A 17,579-nucleotide genomic window follows, 5' to 3' on the forward strand; every position below is an offset into this window, starting at 1 on the left:
TATTTACATGCAATGCAGGGATTCACTTTTCTGTCTGAACCATTTTTGACCTAATAGGCCTATACTTGAAGTAGCCTACACCTTGATATTGAGTTGTTGTCAATAATAAAATTAAGTCAATAATCATAATAATAACAATAACTAATAATAAAATTAAGTTCACTGTTGTCTGAGTTGTCTCAGTTAATGGTCATATGACATGCAAATAAATAGATTATATTACAAGGTTACAAGGACAAACTGCAAAATAGACCTGAGTAAATGCACCACTAGAGAGCGCCATCAGCATTGTTTTGGTTACTAATCCTGTCAGGTTTGTTAGCCAAAGTCTTCTAGCCCAACTTCTAAATAGATCTCAATATCGTTCGTGTAATAGAATGGACATACGGCTTTGTTTGAAGAACAAAGTAAAAACAAACATATTTCATTTAAACATGGCTATGCATATATTTTTTAAGAAATCCATTGCCGGTATCTGCCCATGTAGTAAAGAAAAAATAGAACAAATGAATGAAAAAATAATATTTTGATTATTATATTTTCTCCCTGTTTGTTCATTTGGGTTTTTTCTTTGTCTCCATAATCTTTGGATAATGCAGTCCATGCTTAAACTTCTGCCTGGTTGTCAGTTTAGAGAAAATTTAAGATCTTTGATGCCTTAAAGATGCTTTTTGGGGGGTTGCCATTGCAGTTATTCCTTCAACATAATTTTAGAGACCTTCAGATAGGCTACAGTATTACATGGCCTAAGTTTAAAGGCCATGTAATATCATGCTCATATCATGCTTTTAAATCATTAATTTTTACATATAAATCATACCGTTGTGGTCTATATAAAACATAACTGCAATGCTTGGGTCTGAATTCCTCATTATTATAGCTCCACAGGCCCCTTTTCTACCCCTTTTCTGATCTTTGAGCGATCCATTTCAATGCGTCCCCTTTAAATAAAAAGGAGATGCGTCATACCCCGCCCGCTCTCCAGGTCGATGAGTTCACGGTCGGTTCAACTCCCCGCGTTCGGCCATTATTGTAGTTTGATTAGAGATATACGATTATATCCACAAGTTTCCTACGCCCCATGAGACCTTGCGTCAAAAGTGGGCGCGACTTCCGGTTTGAAGTAAACAAAGCGCTACATGCTTGACACTCGTTCATTCAACAGTTGACAGTCATTCAAGTTATCGCGATCCAAACTAGCTAACGATGTGGGAACACAACCTCAACGAAATTCAAAAGGGTGAAATAACAGTGCCTTTACCCTCCGCAGTAGTTGATTGGGAGTATTATAATAACATTATTAATAATCAATACTCATCAAGGCATGGTGACAGACAGTTGTGCGAGCTGACAAACAATTAAAATAAAAAATACACACTTAGTCATTGTGCTTTGGAGTTTATTCAAAATTATAAATGAATGTGCTGCTTGAATACATTAACTGGCACATTTGGTATTCTGTCACCTCAGGCTTTGATCCTGAGTTTAGGTGTAACATCAAAAGCGAACAGCCAAACCCATGCTGATGGATTTTATAGAATATTAAGAATTTAAACAAATGTACACAGGAAGATTCGTTGTCTTTTGGGAGGTGGTGGAAACTACAGTCGTTGGTAGGATCACTGTGATTTCGTTTTCATCTTATGTTCAAAACAATCACGTTTAAGCTGAATTAGTTTAGTCCGGTTATACATACAACCGCGAACAGCGCATGTTGTCCCTGAGCTCCGTAACGACATCTCTCATAAAGATTTGCGTCTTTAAATAGTAAAATAATTCTCCGAAAAACAGCTAGCCTCTTCGCTAACTAACACACAAAATACCATTGGAATGCTACTTCCGCCGCCTCACCGAAAGTTTCACCCACTTTATTTTTTACATGAGCGCCCCTCGGAAACTTGTGGATACGATACCTTTAAAGAACATTTTTATTCACACTTTAATAAAATGTCAACAACAGAAGACTTGTCCATCAAGCCTTACATATTCGAGCCAGAGCGAGCGAGTTGATAAAGACTACGACGAACCTGCAGAACAATGTGAGTTAACTGTTTTCAGTTATTAGTGAAAGTCGACTATTTCTCTTGTTTAAAACAAGCACACTGACAAGATAAATGACTACGGTCTAATCTTACCACAAAAAAAAATCTGTATTGACAACATGATACGTTTAGAAAAGCATCAGAAAACAACGCAGCTATATGACCATTGATGAAACTCAAGAACAATAATACTGCAGACGTGTAACTTTACTTCAAAACAAAAACAAAGAAAGAAAAAGGTACTGCTAAACCATGACCACCATGTGTTTTAAGAAAGTAGTTTATTTTTATTAACGATATTTACAGCTTATCGAAATGCTCTGTTCGTCGTCTCCAAAGATAGAAGGAATTTACCTCTCATTCAGACGAAGTCAATCGGCAAACCCTTCTTTATACTGGCGGAAGTTGTTGAAGTGGGAATCCTTGAAGTGCTTCAGGTCACTACATGATCCAACAATCGAACATTTTGAACATTAGCTCGGACTACAAAATCGGAGTGAGAAAAAATAATGGCGGATTGCTCGAAGTTTTGGACCGGTAGTCAATGTCCTTATTTGGCAGTTCCGCTGCAAATACGGTGACGCACTTGCTCAAAAAACGTCATAGACAACAGAAAAATCTGAACAGGTTGAAAAATATGACCAAAACAGAATATAAAGATATAAACGAAGTACCTGAAGAGAATAATTTCATCTTTTCTGTATTTATAAACACTCCAAATATACAACGAAATGCATTTAAGGCCTAAAAAAGTGGATTTTGCATGATATGTCCCCTTTAAATGGCTTCAGAATATTCAAAACTGCTACTCATGTCCTCACCCTTTACCTCTCCACGTGAATACATTGCCCTCACATGAAGTTGCACTAAAGGCTCCCCATTCATAGCCTATAGAATTTGTTTTAAAATTCTCATACAAAGAATTGTATTGGACAACACCATACCTTTGTGATTGTTTTCTGCGTATTAACACTCTTTCGCTTCCTCAGTCTTATAAACTTCAAGGATTAGTTTACCCAAAAATGAAAATTCGGTCATTAATTCATAATTAATTATATTACTTATGTGTTAATTATGTAATTAACTCACTCTCATGCAGTTCCACATCTGTAAGACCTTAATTCATCTTCAGAACACAAATTAAAATTTGGGATGAAATCCGAGGACTTTTTGAAATTGGTAATAATATTGCAGTCTCAGAAAGCTGAAGATGAATGAAGGTCTTTCGGATTTGGGATAAAAAACATGTGGGTGAGTTGGGTGAACAATCCCTTTAAGCCCTTACACTGCAGTTGTATATTTCCCTTATATGTTAAATTAGATTTTTTCCTGCATTTCCTATGCTCATGTTTTTTGTCCCCTTGTCTTTGATTCCTGGTTTGTTGGCTTGTTTATAGTTCAATGACACTGCCTGATGGTGTTATTTCAGAAGAGCAGACCAATGCAAGTTCAGTTCAGTTTTCAGCCTCTCAATGACCTTGGCACAGGGAGGACTGAGCTGAATTTGTTCTTATCTTCACCATGAAGTCAAAAACAGAAACGAAAACCAGGAGTCCACAAAGATATCAGAAGCACAACTAGATTGTGACCTTGTGAGATGCAGGGCATCTTCGATTTCCTGAAATCGCACATTTCTGGGATTTGTTTTTTTTTTCTCTTTTTTTTTTCTTTTTTTTTCTTTACAATTTGTTTCGCATTGATCAGATTTTGTTTCGCTTTAATCATTACAAAATACCTGACCAAACATATGCTTTAGTTCAAGTTTTTGTCGTTCATTTGAGGGCTGTGAACATTAATGTTTGACTAGTACGAGGAAGACCTTGCTAATTCAACACACACTAACAAATAGATTGATTAAAAAAAAGGAAAAATTCCTTAAACAAGAGATAAAAATTCATAATAATAATAATAGTTGAGTCTTCAGAGACTCAAAAAATCAGAAACCACAGACTTTCAAATGTTAAAACAAGGGACTATTTGTCCAGGCAAATTTATCCAAATGTTGTGTTGTTGAGAGCATTTCATTGGAAGATTGGAAAATGAAAGTAAGTCTGTGCTTTACAAGGGAAAATCCGTACAAGAAATAGACATTTCTCTGCAGCTGCCTGTGAGGTGGATCATGAATCAGGTTGTTCTCACACTGCTGTGCGCTCTGCTGTTTGGAGTGAGTCTTACACACTCTGCGGGTAAGCTGATTTCTGCATTTTATTCCACTGGCATCACATACACACAGATCAATTAAAGCCTTTCACTTTACCCTTTAACCCTTTATATTGTTAACAAGTGTAAAAATACTTATTTATAATAAAAATGCATTTAGAGTTTTCAATTATCTTTGATAATTAAATATCAATATTAATAATTTATTAATCTTTTATTTATTTTTTTAAGCTAATAATTGTTCCAAAATCCAAATTTCAGTTTGAGGTCAATCTGACACACAGTTAAAACCCAAATTATTAATATATTAAAATATTAAAATTTAAAAGTTCAGGAGTTCGGGTTTCATTATTGAAAGTATGACCATGAATCAAAGTATGCCATTTCTAAGCATTAAATGTAGGCTAATGGATGATCTACTGTCTGTCCTGATTGAAAAACTAAACCCTGCAGTGTGATAAGTTTATCAGTCATTATACAAAAATATTTAGCAAAATGCAGTGATTTTGCAATCAGAATAAGTATTGAGGCAATGGAAATAAAGCATAAGCATATGTATATTTTGATGTTATTGATGAAAGAAAGTTATTGTAAAACGTTTTTGTCAAGCATGGGCTAATGAACACACTGACGCAGAAGACAATTGTTCTTGAAAATCAACTTCATGCCAAAACACACACATTTATTAGGATACCATTACTTAGCCACTGTTGTTAAATATAGGACATGGAGCGGGGCGTTCGCCGCGATGTTTATGCAGAGGAAGACTGCTGAAATCAGTGAATCCTGGAATCATTCATGTAGTTGAATTGTTCCCACCAAGTGCCTCCTGCTCAAAGACCGAGATTATGTAAGTGTGCTTTGACTCCTGTAATGTTTAAATCAATATTTCTCCTAGATCTCTTTTGCAATAATTAATGAACATTACAATGCATGTCCTCTAAAATGATTTGTTCCTGATATTTTCTCCTGCTGCTTAAAGACTGACTCTCACTCGAAAAGGAAAAGGGAAAGGGAAAGGGAAGGAAGAGAGATTGAAGGTGTGTTTGCATCCGTATAAGAAGCAAGGACGGAGATTAGTGGAGGGCAAAGGGTAAGATATACACTACTGTTATGCTACCACTTTCTGAATGTATAACAGCCAAGTATAATTATGTTTTGTATTATGTCCTAGAATTAAATTATGTGTCATTGTGCCATCATTCCTAGGATACAAAACAAAAAGCAAAAGAACGGAGGAAGAAAGGGGAAGAATTAGAAGTCTGATGACAAGGATGACTTGTGGAATTATTTTTCTTTCTGTTTTGTGATTTACAATATTTCTGTGATGAAACTATAAAGATACAGGCTAATTGTGATTGATGGCAGTAAATGTTTTGATCTCTAAGAAATGATGACCACCAACTCTGTTTTGAATAAAGTATTGGATAGCTTGTGTCCAAAATTATTATACTCTATTCACTTACTTTTATTCATACATTTTACACAAACCTTTCTGATCCAGAGGTGTGATATAACCATGAAATAATTCCAATGTGTGTGATATAACCATGAAATATAACCATTTGATCTTATGTTTAAGAGTATTACTATGATACAATGAATATCACAGTGGACTTTGACTGTTTAGTCTCTCAGTAACTATATGAAATATTTGTCTACTCTACAGTGTTTTGGAGTCTACTCTATCGCTCAATACAGATTACAAATAACTGACAATATTAATTTTGTCATGCTTGTGAAATGAATCACATTATGAAAAATAAAGAATTTGTGAAATGAACACGTTGAAGTGGCACTGAAGTGTTGTGATTGTGAACTAAAGACTACAAGGATTAGGGTTAGTTCACCCAAAAATGAAAATCAAGTCATTAATTGCTCACCCCCATGCATTGAGGAGAATGTTAATGTTAATGTTCTTCTGCCCGTCTTGATCATCACCCGTTTGCCTCATCTTTTGGTTAGTCAGTCGGTTTCGGTGTTCGGTTTCGGTGTTGATATTCCACTCATGTTTAACAATGCTTTGTTCAGGGGGGTAAGAAGGAAAGGTAACTGTTGATCTTGAAGAAACCCTGCCATTCCCGCACACCAGTGCGTAACCTCATACTATGAGAGAGGCTTTTACGGCCTCTTGCACAACAGCGCATTATTTGTTACGACTAAGTTTCCACACAAATGTCTATACAAATACATTGCAGATTTCACTAAATATAAATCTAACAGATCACTCAGATCATTAGGATCACATCAACTAAATACCAAGGGTTCAAAAATAACGACTTTATTTGACTATTCCTTTTTTTCCTTGTAGGTCTGAGACGAGAGTTCAAGAGATTTCCACGACGCATGCGCGAGAACTGAACTGAAGTAGTTGAGGGAGATCGCAATTCTCGCTTTTCAGGCCTACAAGGAAGAAATGGAGTAGTCAAATAAAGTTGTTATTTTTGTTTGTTTTTTCGCACAAAAAGTATTCTCGTATTTTGATCCCTTAAGCAGCCTATGTAGCAGTGATCCACCTCTCAAATTTAATAAAAAATATCTTCGTTTGTGTGCCGAAGATGAACGAAGGTCTTACGGGGTTGGTACAGCTTGGGGGTGAGTAATTAATGACTTGATTTTCATTTTTGGGTGAACTAACCCTTTAAGGTTAGAATTAGGGCTTGGTTTAGAGTTAGTTACTTTTAATTATGCATAATTGTTTTAACTAAAAGCATAATTGCTGTTATACAGTATGTAACAAGTGTAAAAAGCTGAAAGCAACTTTCATCAAAGGATAAGACTGATTCTCAAGTGCTGACTCAAGTGGCACTGAAGTGTTGTGATTGTGAACTAAAGACTAATAGTGAGCCTGCACCAATTACGTAGTCTATAATTGTAATACAATCATTCAGTCAAGACACTGAAGCATTTATTTAAAATAATAATAATAATTGCATTGCGTAAAATTATCTCAAATTAGTGTTGATGCTACAGAATCCTTTCTATTGATACATCTCCTCATTTATAGTTGGAGTAATGATGTGAACATGAGTTCCATCAACAGCTCCAAAGCTTCTCATCAAAGTGTATTTATAATTATTAAAAGTGTCTTGCTTTTGCCGTATGGTTTGAAGATTGTTGGCAGATTTCCAGTCTCAATTCAAATCATCAAAGTCTGGTTGCAGATCTTTAAGAAAATTGCGCAGAGTCGAGGTTTCGGGTCTTACTTAAGTAGAAATTACTTTATTGAGCAGGTCAACAAAGTGAGATGTAGGTCAAGCATCTGATCTTACAGTGGTCTGTACCATTTCTTAAACCTTTTTCTTATCTTTGGTTGCCCAATTGGTACCTGTTTTGCTATCTTTTCCCTTCTGCTCCTCCTTCCTCTTTCGCCACAATTATAATTACATAATGCTAGTCCCATCTCTAACTGTGGTGAACTATGAGCTCATGTGTTTTTTAAAAAAAAAAAATCACTGATGTACATATTTCATTATATAACCATGGGTTTGAGTGTACCAGTACATGTAACATTCCTTCATGTGACCCTTGCCCTTTTTCTTCAAATGTATACAAACTTGTATGCATGCTCCTCTCATGTTCTCCAAGTTACACATGTACATAGGACAAGCAGAATTCTCCATCAGTTGGAAAGTCAATGAACTGCCATTCAGTAGTGGCCAATAGTGTTGAATGTTATACTGATATCTTCACCCTTTATCCAAATATAGATTTTGTAAGCTCATTGAGAAGTTGTGCTTTGATTCAACTGTTATATTTGTGATGATGCAATGAATGACCAAATCATTCAAAATAAATTATGAACACATGCACAAAAACATAAACCAGAGAAAGATTAATAACTGATTACCTTGTCAACCTTTTCTTTTTCCTGTGAGCTTATTAGTTTTTCTAAAAATCTTTAGCTGTAGTTTTCCTTTTTTGCCAAATAAGTTTGTCAGATAAATGGGGGCAAAATGTCCCCACAAAGACGGCAATATCCAAATATACATGTTTGATCCCCTTGAGAAAAATAGCTAATAAATCATACTGAGTGATTTTTTTTTTTTTTTTTTTTTTTGAAATGTAAAAATGCAGAAAGCTTTCTGGGTATAGTCGAGGCTAGGGTTAAGGGATAGAATATGCAGTTTGTACATTGTGTTTGGACTGCAATGGCAAAACGTAAACAGGAGATCAGGAAAGCAGCCAATTCAATTTTCGGAAACAGGGCCATCCTTAGGACAGTGCAACCGGTGCGACCACAGCGCTTTTGGGGGCCTCTCTGCAAATGGACAGAAGGGACCTAGCACTGAGCACCCATGCTTGAGAGATGTCCCTGCTTGCAAATATTTGTTTACTTTAACATTTTGAAAAATATGTAAAAAAAATTATTTAGATGTATTAAAAAAGTACTATAAAAGTCATATTTATACACATTTGTGATTTTTTAAATTTTATTTTGATTAAATTTTATTTATTAAACTTTATTTTGATTTTGCTGGCTGCAACACACTCCAGAAAGTTGGGAAAAAGGCATGTTTACCATTGTATCACATTACCTTTCCTTGTTTTAATAATTTGGAAATTAGGGATACTAATTGTTGCAGTTTTGCATGTGGAATTATTACTCAATCTCACCTGATACAAGACAGCTGCTCAACAGTCGGGGTTGTCATTGTCTGATTCTCCTTTTCTTGATAGGCCATACATTTTCAAAAGGAGACAGTTCTGGACTACAGGAAAGACAGACAAGCACATCCCTTCTACGGTGTGGAGCGATCTACGAAACCCCTCTGTTGTTGCCCGTGCATCAATGTGAGTCACCCTTGCCTGGATGGTCACTTTCATCTTGGATCTGAAAACCCATTGTCCATTTTTCCTAAAAGCATGCTTAAACATGGACTTATCTGACCACAGCACACATTTCCATGTGTTTTGGAGCATCTGAGATGAGCTCAGGCCCAGAGAACTCACCGGCATCTCTGCATTGAACAGAATAGCTTTCTCCTTGCGTAACAAAGATTCGAGTTGCATATCTTGATGCGAAGTACTCGGGAGATATGCAACAGTCGAAATGCATATGTGGCTATATTTAACACAATAGCATGATGGTTTCTCAGGCAGTGTGAGGGCTCAAAGGTCACACACATTCAAAAGATGTTTCCTGTCTTGCCATTGTCCTATTTGTTCTGAGATTTCTCTGGATTCCCGTTTTAACACTATTATGTGTAGTATATGGTGAAATACTTTGCAATCTTTTATTTTTTTAATTGTTTGATAATTCTTTTATGAAATTCTGCACAAAGTGGTGAACCAAGACCCATGTTTCCTTGCAAAGACTAAACCTTTGCTGGATGCTCATTTTATACCCCAACACAAGATTACCAATTCACCTGCTAATTGTGGACTGTTTCCTAAACAGTTTTCTTAGAATTTCTTAGAAATTCTGTAATCTTTTCAGTCTTATTTAGCCTCTGTTCCAACTGTTTTGGAGTGTGCAAAATCAAAATTCATAAAATGTGAAAACAGTGAGATTTTTAATCTTTGTATTCTTGTCAGTTGAAGACTTAAGAAATCACAGATTCTTGATTTTATTACATTCTACAAAATGTCCCAACATTTCTAAACTTGCGGTTGTAACTTCATCCCAAAACTGAGGTTTGATGTTGTATACCAAACAAAACAAAAGAAAAACAAAATGAGCATTAAAAAGGAACCAATGAAACTAAGTCCGAATGTCAATGTCTGGGAAAATTTCCCAGAGCACAAAACAAGGTTGAACACAGAAATGTCAAACTAAGCTTACAATGGTACAACAAATGCCATAGTTAGGAAGAGGACAATAACAGCACTGTGAGTCTGTGTGGACTATGTGGGAATATTCAACATTCGTGTCGAAACTGCAAAAATGATCTCACACTCAGAAGACAGTTCAAAAACTGGTCATAATAAGCTCTACAGGAACTACAGGACTGCTCACATAAAACCTACGTATTTGACACAATTGTTACCACACTCCTGAACTCTGGGTCAGTTAGCAATTTCTTTTCTGAGGAACACTGCTACGAACTCCAGCTCCAAAAAAGGCACAGCACCATCCTATAGACCCCTTTTGCGCCGACGTCACAGTTACGTCACGGCGCTAGCTGGAGGCAAAACAAAGTGAAAACTGGAGGCGGCCAAGGCAAACCAGCACAGATCATCTTATTGTGTTGTTTGGTGCAAGTATCAATGAAAAATGAATATGCTGTATCTGGAATTTTTATTTCTAGAAAATATTCACATCATTAAAATCGCACCTTAATGTCACTCGTTACATTGTCGTCGTCTCGGCGCTGGCTCGGCAGAACAGCGGATCGTACACACAAGTCTTGTACATAACCATTCAGCATATAGTTATAGGCATCTAAAGATTTACATGCCCAAAGTTTCTCTTTGCGATCGTTTTCTCTAAAAAGGTAGGTGTAGAAGTCAGGCCACTCAACCGAGGTAAAGTAACGTCAATCCTGTCAGATCGTCCATGCATTGAGTGAGCTTGTGAAGGCTACGGGTCATCCAATCTGGTTCTGTCCGTTAAAATTAACTTTTGAAAATAACAATCGCGGTCCTGGACACTGAGTGACCTTACACATTAAGATAAAATCTGATTTTCTTCAGTCATTGTTAAAAAACAAGCTAAGAATAAAGCTTGCTAGAGGGATCGTTCTGCCTCCACCTAAGCTCCGCCCACATAAAAACGTCACCCTGTTTACCAACTGAAAAGGGGTCTATACAAAGTTCAATTTGTGACTGGAAAGGCTTGGCCAAGGCTTGTTTGTTACTGTGTGGGAGATTGGTCCATCGGCTACATACATAGGTCATCTGCCTCCCGGCTCTGGAGAATTCCACTGTGGGAATTGTAGCGGGGCGTCCTTGGTTTGTGACACATGATCACATCCTATCCTACAGGGGTGCCCAATCCTGCTCCTGGCGATTGACTGTCCTGCACAGTTCATCTCAAACCCTAATCAAACACACCTGAAGTAGCCAATTAAGGTCTTTAGGATCACATTCAGCTGTGTTTGATTAGGGTTGGAGATGAACTGTGCAGGACAGTCGATCGCCAGGAGCAGGATTGGGCACCCCTGCTATCCTAGTTTAGTGTCAAAGTCCTGAAGTGGGAAAAGAAATTGAGGGTCAGTTCTGGCAGGCCAGGTAGTCAAGATGCTGCCAACGCTATCGTCAGAAACACGGTCTCATCAGCGATCGCTGAGCTGAGCTGCATCAGCGCATCTGCTGTTCATCTCCCCTCGCTGCTAATGAGTACGCTCAAATCAGGGCCCCCTATTTAAGCAGATTCAGTTCACTCCTAACTGCTTGTTGCTCGCTCTCTGCAATCCACCTCCTCTCCAGCTCCTCCTTGTCGTGTATAACGTGGCATTGGATTTTCTGTCGTTGTTCATATGGGGATAGTTCTGCTCTCCCAGTACTAAACTGTGAGCATTCTCTAATGGTGCTCCTGTCCTCTGACTCTCTGCTATTTCATGGTGCTCATGAAAGGTTAGAGGACTCCCTGAACAGCGCCACTTAACACAAGAATATCAAGGTGCAATGGGAAGCATATCTCAGTGGAAATATGCAATCAGTGCCTGCCCGAAGGGATGGACTTATTTGTCCTGAGAGGGAAGTGCAAATGGGGAACACTGGGGTATCCAGCCCGAAGAGGGGAATATTTCAACCCCAGGAGTGGCAAGGTGGCTTGCCAAGGGAAACACACATGCTCAGTTCCAACTGTTTTGGAGTGTGCAAAATCAAAATTCATAAAATGTGAAAACAGTGAGATTTTTAATCTTTGTATTCTTGTCAGTTGAAGACTTAAGAAATCACAGATTCTTGATTTTATTACAGTCTACAAAATGTCCCAACATTTCTAAACTTGCGGTTGTAACTTCATCCCAAAACTGAGGTTTGATGTTGTATACCAAACAAAACAAAAGAAAAACAAAATGAGCATTAAAAAGGAACCAATGAAACTAAGTCCGAATGTCAATGTCCGGGAAAATTTCCCAGAGCACAAAACAAGGTTGAACACAGAAATGTCAAACTACTAAGCTTACAATGGTACAACAAATGCCATAGTTAGGAAGAGGACAATAACAGCACTGTGAATGAGTCTGTGTGGACTATGTGGGAATATTCAACATTCGTGTCGAAACTGCAAAAATGATCTCACACTCAGAAGACAGTTCAAAAACTGGTCATAATAAGCTCTACAGGAACTACAGGACTGCTCACATAAAACCTACGTATTTGACACAATTGTTACCACACTCCTGAACTCTGGGTCAGTTAGCAATTTCTTTTCTGAGGAACACTGCTACGAACTCCAGCTCCAAAAAAGGCACAGCACCATCCTATAGACCCCTTTTGCGCCGACGTCACAGTTACGTCACGGCGCTAGCTGGAGGCAAAACAAAGTGAAAACTGGAGGCGGCCAAGGCAAACCAGCACAGATCATCTTATTGTGTTGTTTGGTGCAAGTATCAATGAAAAATGAATATGCTGTATCTGGAATTTTTATTTCTAGAAAATATTCACATTATTAAAATCGCACCTTAATGTCACTCGTTACATTGTCGTCGTCTCGGCGCTGGCTCGGCAGAACTGCGGATCGTACACACAAGTCTTGTACATAACCATTCAGCATATAGTTATAGGCATCTAAAGATTTATATGCCCAAAGTTTCTCTTTGCGATCGTTTTCTCTAAAAAGGTAGGTGTAGAAGACAGGCCACTCAACCGAGGTAAAGTAACGTCAATCCTGTCAGATCGTCCATGCATTGAGTGAGCTTGTGAAGGCTACGGGTCATCCAATCTGGTTCTGTCCGTTAAAATTAACTTTTGAAAATAACAATCGCGGTCCTGGACACTGAGTGACCTTACACATTAAGATAAAATCTGATTTTCTTCAGTCATTGTTAAAAAACAAGCTAAGAAAGCTTGCTAACTAGCGTTAGTGAAGCGGCCAGAGGGATCGTTCTGCCTCCACCTAAGCTCCGCCCACATAAAAACGTCACCATGTTTACCAACTGAAAATGGGTCTATACAGAGTTCAATTTGTGACTGGAAAGTCACTCGGCCAAGGCTTGTTTGTTACTGTGTGGGAGATTGGTCCATCGGCTACATACATAGGTCATCTGCCTCCCGGCTCTGGAGAATTCCACTGTGGGAATTGTAGCGGGGCGTCCTTGGTTTGTGACACATGATCACATCCTATCCTACAGGGGTGCCCAATCCTGCTCCTGGCGATTGACTGTCCTGCACAGTTCATCTCAAACCCTAATCAAACACACCTGAAGTAGCCAATTAAGGTCTTTAGGATCACATTCAGCTGTGTTTGATTAGGGTTGGAGATGAACTGTGCAGGACAGTCGATCGCCAGGAGCAGGATTTGGCACCCCTGCTATCCTAGTTTAGTGTCAAAGTCCTGAAGTGGGAAAAGAAATTGAGGGTCAGTTCTGGCAGGCCAGGTAGTCAAGATGCTGCCAACGCTATCGTCAGAAACACGGTCTCATCAGCGATCGCTGAGCTGAGCTGCATCAGCGCATCTGCTGTTCATCTCCCCTCGCTGCTAATGAGTACGCTCAAATCAGGGCCCCCTATTTAAGCAGATTCAGTTCACTCCTAACTGCTTGTTGCTCGCTCTCTGCAATCCACCTCGTCTCCAGCTCCTCCTTGTCGTGTATAACGTGGCATTGGATTTTCTGTCGTTGTTCATATGGGGATAGTTCTGCTCTCCCAGTACTAAACTGTGAGCATTCTCTAATGGTGCTCCTGTCCTCTGACTCTCTGCTATTTCATGGTGCTCATGAAAGGTTAGAGGACTCCCTGAACAGCGCCACTTAACACAAGAATATCAAGGTGCAATGGGAAGCATATCTCAGTGGAAATATGCAATCAGTGCCTGCCCGAAGGGATGGACTTATTTGTCCTGAGAGGGAAGTGCAAATGGGGAACACTGGGGTATCCAGCCCGAAGAGGGGAATATTTCAACCCCAGGAGTGGCAAGGTGGCTTGCCAAGGGAAACACACATGTTCAGAGAGGCTTACAGTCGAAATGCACATGTGGCGGTCGCCCAGAGGGGGTATCATGCACATGTCAGCATGTTAGAACATGTTTTGTAGCCTCAGTCTGCTTCTGGGCGGCCGAGAACTCTCGCTGCCAGCAATGATCCCGAGATGCCCGACAGGGATCACCCATGCCCATATTTCAATGATATGTAACAATTCACTGAAGTCAAGGGAGATTCTTATCGGCTGAAATGTGTTCTATCTCCTTCTATGGGGCGGAGTTACGCCATGCAAATTCCGCAAACCCATGGTATTTTCTTGCCATTGGCTCGTTTTATTTCTTTCGAAGATGAGAGACTTCAAAGAGAAACCAATTTTGTAGTCATTCGACGTAACTCGAAATTACAATGAAAGGGAACTGATTTTCATCATCACAACATTGTTCCTTTTGTTTAGGATTGCACTTTAAATATTTTTATCATTTATGCACATGTTGTTTGTTGACATTTGTTTGAACAAATAATATTATAATTATGTATGAATGTCAATAATATGGGTGGTTTAGTACTTGAACAGAAATGTATTACATTTAGTTTCTAAATTTATCTTGTGCTGAAAGCGCATTTGCAAGAATTCAAAACAACTTTCAAAACAAGAAGAACAATCATGACACTAAATGACAAGTGATCAGCACATACTGTATCCAAAGCTTTTCAAAGAAATAGGAAATCGAAACTGCTGTGCTTGTGAAAGTGAAACTGGGAACTGTGCCCTTCCTATTAACCCCTAATCTTTTGATGTAAGCAGCTAATCTTCTTCAGTATAATAACAGCCTTAGACAATCATTAAAACCTTAAACACAATGAAGACTGCTGCAGTTATTGTTTTTCTGGTCTATCTGCTTGCTCCAGAAGTACACGGTGAGTTCTCCTTAAGACCTTATTGATTCTGCAAGTGTATCTCTTAAATATTAGTTTGTTATATTGTTCTGCAGCTACAAAAATCCTAAAAAATCTCTCTTCCAGGGCAGAACAAGACTCACAAAGGCAGGTGCTTCTGTGCTGACAAAGGAGCGGATGTGGTTTTAAGGAAAAATATTGAGAAGTTTGAAATCATGCCTCAAAGTCCATCTTGTGGAAAACAAGAGGTTATGTAAGAACAAAAACAATGTTTTTACATGGATATTTACACATTAATGATCATACTGCTATCTTAACATTCTTGAACACATTCAGCTCATCTTTCCTTTTTTATTTCCAGTGTCACTTTGAAGAGTGGAGAGCGGAAATGCTTGAACCAAGAGTCTAAATTCACCCAGAACTTAATCAGGAAGGCTCTTGAAAAGATGTTAGTATATATAATGTTTTTTTTTTTGTTTTTTTTTGTAGTTTAGCTGTATGTTTAATTAAAAATTAAAAACAGTTTTTAAAATGATTAATTTTATATACATTCAATAAAACTTTTCTGATCTTTACAGGGCCCAGCAGTCAGAGTGAAGCTTCATGTGAAGCTGGATTAGATTCTACACCACTGAAGAACATCCCATGATACCCATGAAATGCTGTGTAACCTCTATAGTTGACATTAGACTGGAGAACATGTAAACTGTTTAGTGTAAATATTTGCTTGTTAATTTATGCAACTATTTAGAGTGGGACACTATTTAGTAATTATAAAATGTTTTGTTTCTTTTAAAATTTTATTTTAGGTATATTCTTGTTTTATATTCATATTATGTACTGTTACAATTTACTTATGGCATTTAATTATTTTATCGTCCATCTGTGTCCAAATAAAACATTTTTCTTTAAAAAAAAAAAATGGGGCCTGTTAATTCTTAGGGACAAAAATGATTTCCCCACAGTGCAGGTCACAATTATATGGCATTAGCATACCAGAAAATTATACATTATCCAATATATTATCAAGGGAAGAAAGAATTTGCTAATTTAGTTTTTAAATCACAAATTTGAACATCAGAAACATCAAAGAACATAATTTGATCATCATAGGATAAGATGACCTTGTACAAGAAGCCTCTTGAGAGGAAACCTAAAAATAAAATGAAAATACATCATTAAATTTGATGATATGCGAGTGCCATTAACATAAAATGCTAAATGCATTTTGACAAGTTAGTTGAAAAATTGAGAGTGTTACAAACTGCTTCAAGACACAAAGGTTGAGATCCAAATGCAGCTTTATTTGAGTTATCCAGAATCATAATCTAAACACAAGAAAAAGGCTCAAGCACACACTCTCAGAAAAAAAGGTACGAAAGCTGTCACTGGGGCGGTACCTTTTCAAAAGGTACACTTTTGTACCTAAAGGGTGCATATTGGTACCTTCATGGTACACTTTTGTACCTAAAGGGTGCATATTGGTACCTTCATGGTACATATTTGTACAATTATGGTACCAATATTCACCCTTTAGGTACAAAAGTGTACCTTTTTGAAAAGGTACCGCCCCAGTGACAGATTTTGTACCTTTTTTTCTGACAGTGCAGGAAGGCAGTTCAAACAAACACACAGGCAGCAGTCACGGGCAAAAATGGAATCCAAGAAAAAGGCAAGAACCCAGAGAGAACCCATTATTTTTGCTTATTTTAATATTTTTCTAACGCAACAATATAACAACAGTTGATATCGTTCTGTAATGCTTTGCTAACTAGCAGAAGACACTAGCAGGGTTGTGCAGTTGGGGCATGTTAACACTGCTTTATGTGTCCCTAGAAATATGCTATTATATTCTATACTTTTATGAATTCTATTGAGAAAACATGAGAAACATGTAAATAAATACTAAGAATAAATGTTCAGAAATTATTAATTATTATTTTGTTTTGAACTATGCTGTATAGCTGTGTTTTCCGGTGTATTTGTCATCAAATTCAAAAATAGTTTATTTTTAATTATTAAAAAAATGCCATTGTTATACATGAAAAAGTTAATAATTGTATTTTATTAAGAAAATATTTTGGTTTGAATTGTATATGTTTTTGATAAGATAAGATAGCATTTTAAGCTGTCATATCATGGTGTTACAATGTGCCCCTCACATGTTACAATGTACCCCACCTATGGGGCATGTTGTCACATTTCACTTCCATTCTTTCAGGGTAAATCAAGAAAAAAGTATACACTGTATTAAAAAAACAAAACCACATAATTGTACTAGACATATGGAAAATTAATGTGGTAAAAAATTTATACTCTAAACCCTATAGATTTACACAAACTGAGAGAGTCAAAAAGCATTAGGTTGTGCCATGCTCTCCACTATTGCCCATATACTCTATTTACTTCAACTTCAACTTTTTATTAATTAATTACAAACCTTTCTAAT

General features: G+C 37.5%; 2 protein-coding genes across 2 annotated transcripts; both read left to right on the plus strand.

Moving 5' to 3' along the window:
* The first annotated feature begins 3,850 nt into the window (after positions 1-3,850).
* cxcl20 (chemokine (C-X-C motif) ligand 20) lies at positions 3,851-5,649 on the plus strand. Its single transcript, XM_089130165.1, has 4 exons — positions 3,851-4,228; positions 4,926-5,052; positions 5,185-5,295; positions 5,412-5,649. The coding sequence occupies exons 1-4, from the start codon at positions 4,162-4,164 to the stop codon at positions 5,458-5,460; spliced, it is 354 nt and encodes a 117-aa protein (XP_088986291.1). The 5' UTR covers positions 3,851-4,161; the 3' UTR covers positions 5,461-5,649.
* A 9,372-nt stretch (positions 5,650-15,021) lies between these two features.
* LOC120461718 (C-X-C motif chemokine 11-6-like) lies at positions 15,022-16,052 on the plus strand. Its single transcript, XM_039649973.2, has 4 exons — positions 15,022-15,151; positions 15,257-15,383; positions 15,492-15,578; positions 15,709-16,052. Exons 1-4 carry the CDS (start codon positions 15,094-15,096, stop codon positions 15,725-15,727), a joined length of 291 nt encoding a protein of 96 aa, XP_039505907.1. The 5' UTR covers positions 15,022-15,093; the 3' UTR covers positions 15,728-16,052.
* Positions 16,053-17,579: the final 1,527 nt, after the last annotated feature.

Source organism: Pimephales promelas, chromosome 4, assembly GCF_988280905.1.
Source record: "Pimephales promelas chromosome 4, fPimPro1.hap1.1, whole genome shotgun sequence".
Classification (NCBI taxonomy): Eukaryota; Metazoa; Chordata; class Actinopteri; order Cypriniformes; family Leuciscidae; genus Pimephales; species Pimephales promelas.

Excerpts from the sequence above, each read along its gene's own strand:
- cxcl20 (XM_089130165.1), top strand. The coding sequence starts at position 4,162 with ATGAATCAGGTTGTTCTCACACTGCTGTGCGCTCTGCTGTTTGGAGTG. Across the intron at positions 4,229-4,925 it reads GAGTCTTACACACTCTGCGG|GACATGGAGCGGGGCGTTCG; the intron begins GTAAGCTGATTT and ends TGTTAAATATAG. Across the intron at positions 5,296-5,411 it reads AGATTAGTGGAGGGCAAAGG|GATACAAAACAAAAAGCAAA; the intron begins GTAAGATATACA and ends CATCATTCCTAG.
- LOC120461718 (XM_039649973.2), top strand. The coding sequence starts at position 15,094 with ATGAAGACTGCTGCAGTTATTGTTTTTCTGGTCTATCTGCTTGCTCCA. Across the intron at positions 15,152-15,256 it reads GCTTGCTCCAGAAGTACACG|GGCAGAACAAGACTCACAAA; the intron begins GTGAGTTCTCCT and ends TCTCTCTTCCAG. Across the intron at positions 15,384-15,491 it reads TGTGGAAAACAAGAGGTTAT|TGTCACTTTGAAGAGTGGAG; the intron begins GTAAGAACAAAA and ends TTTTATTTCCAG.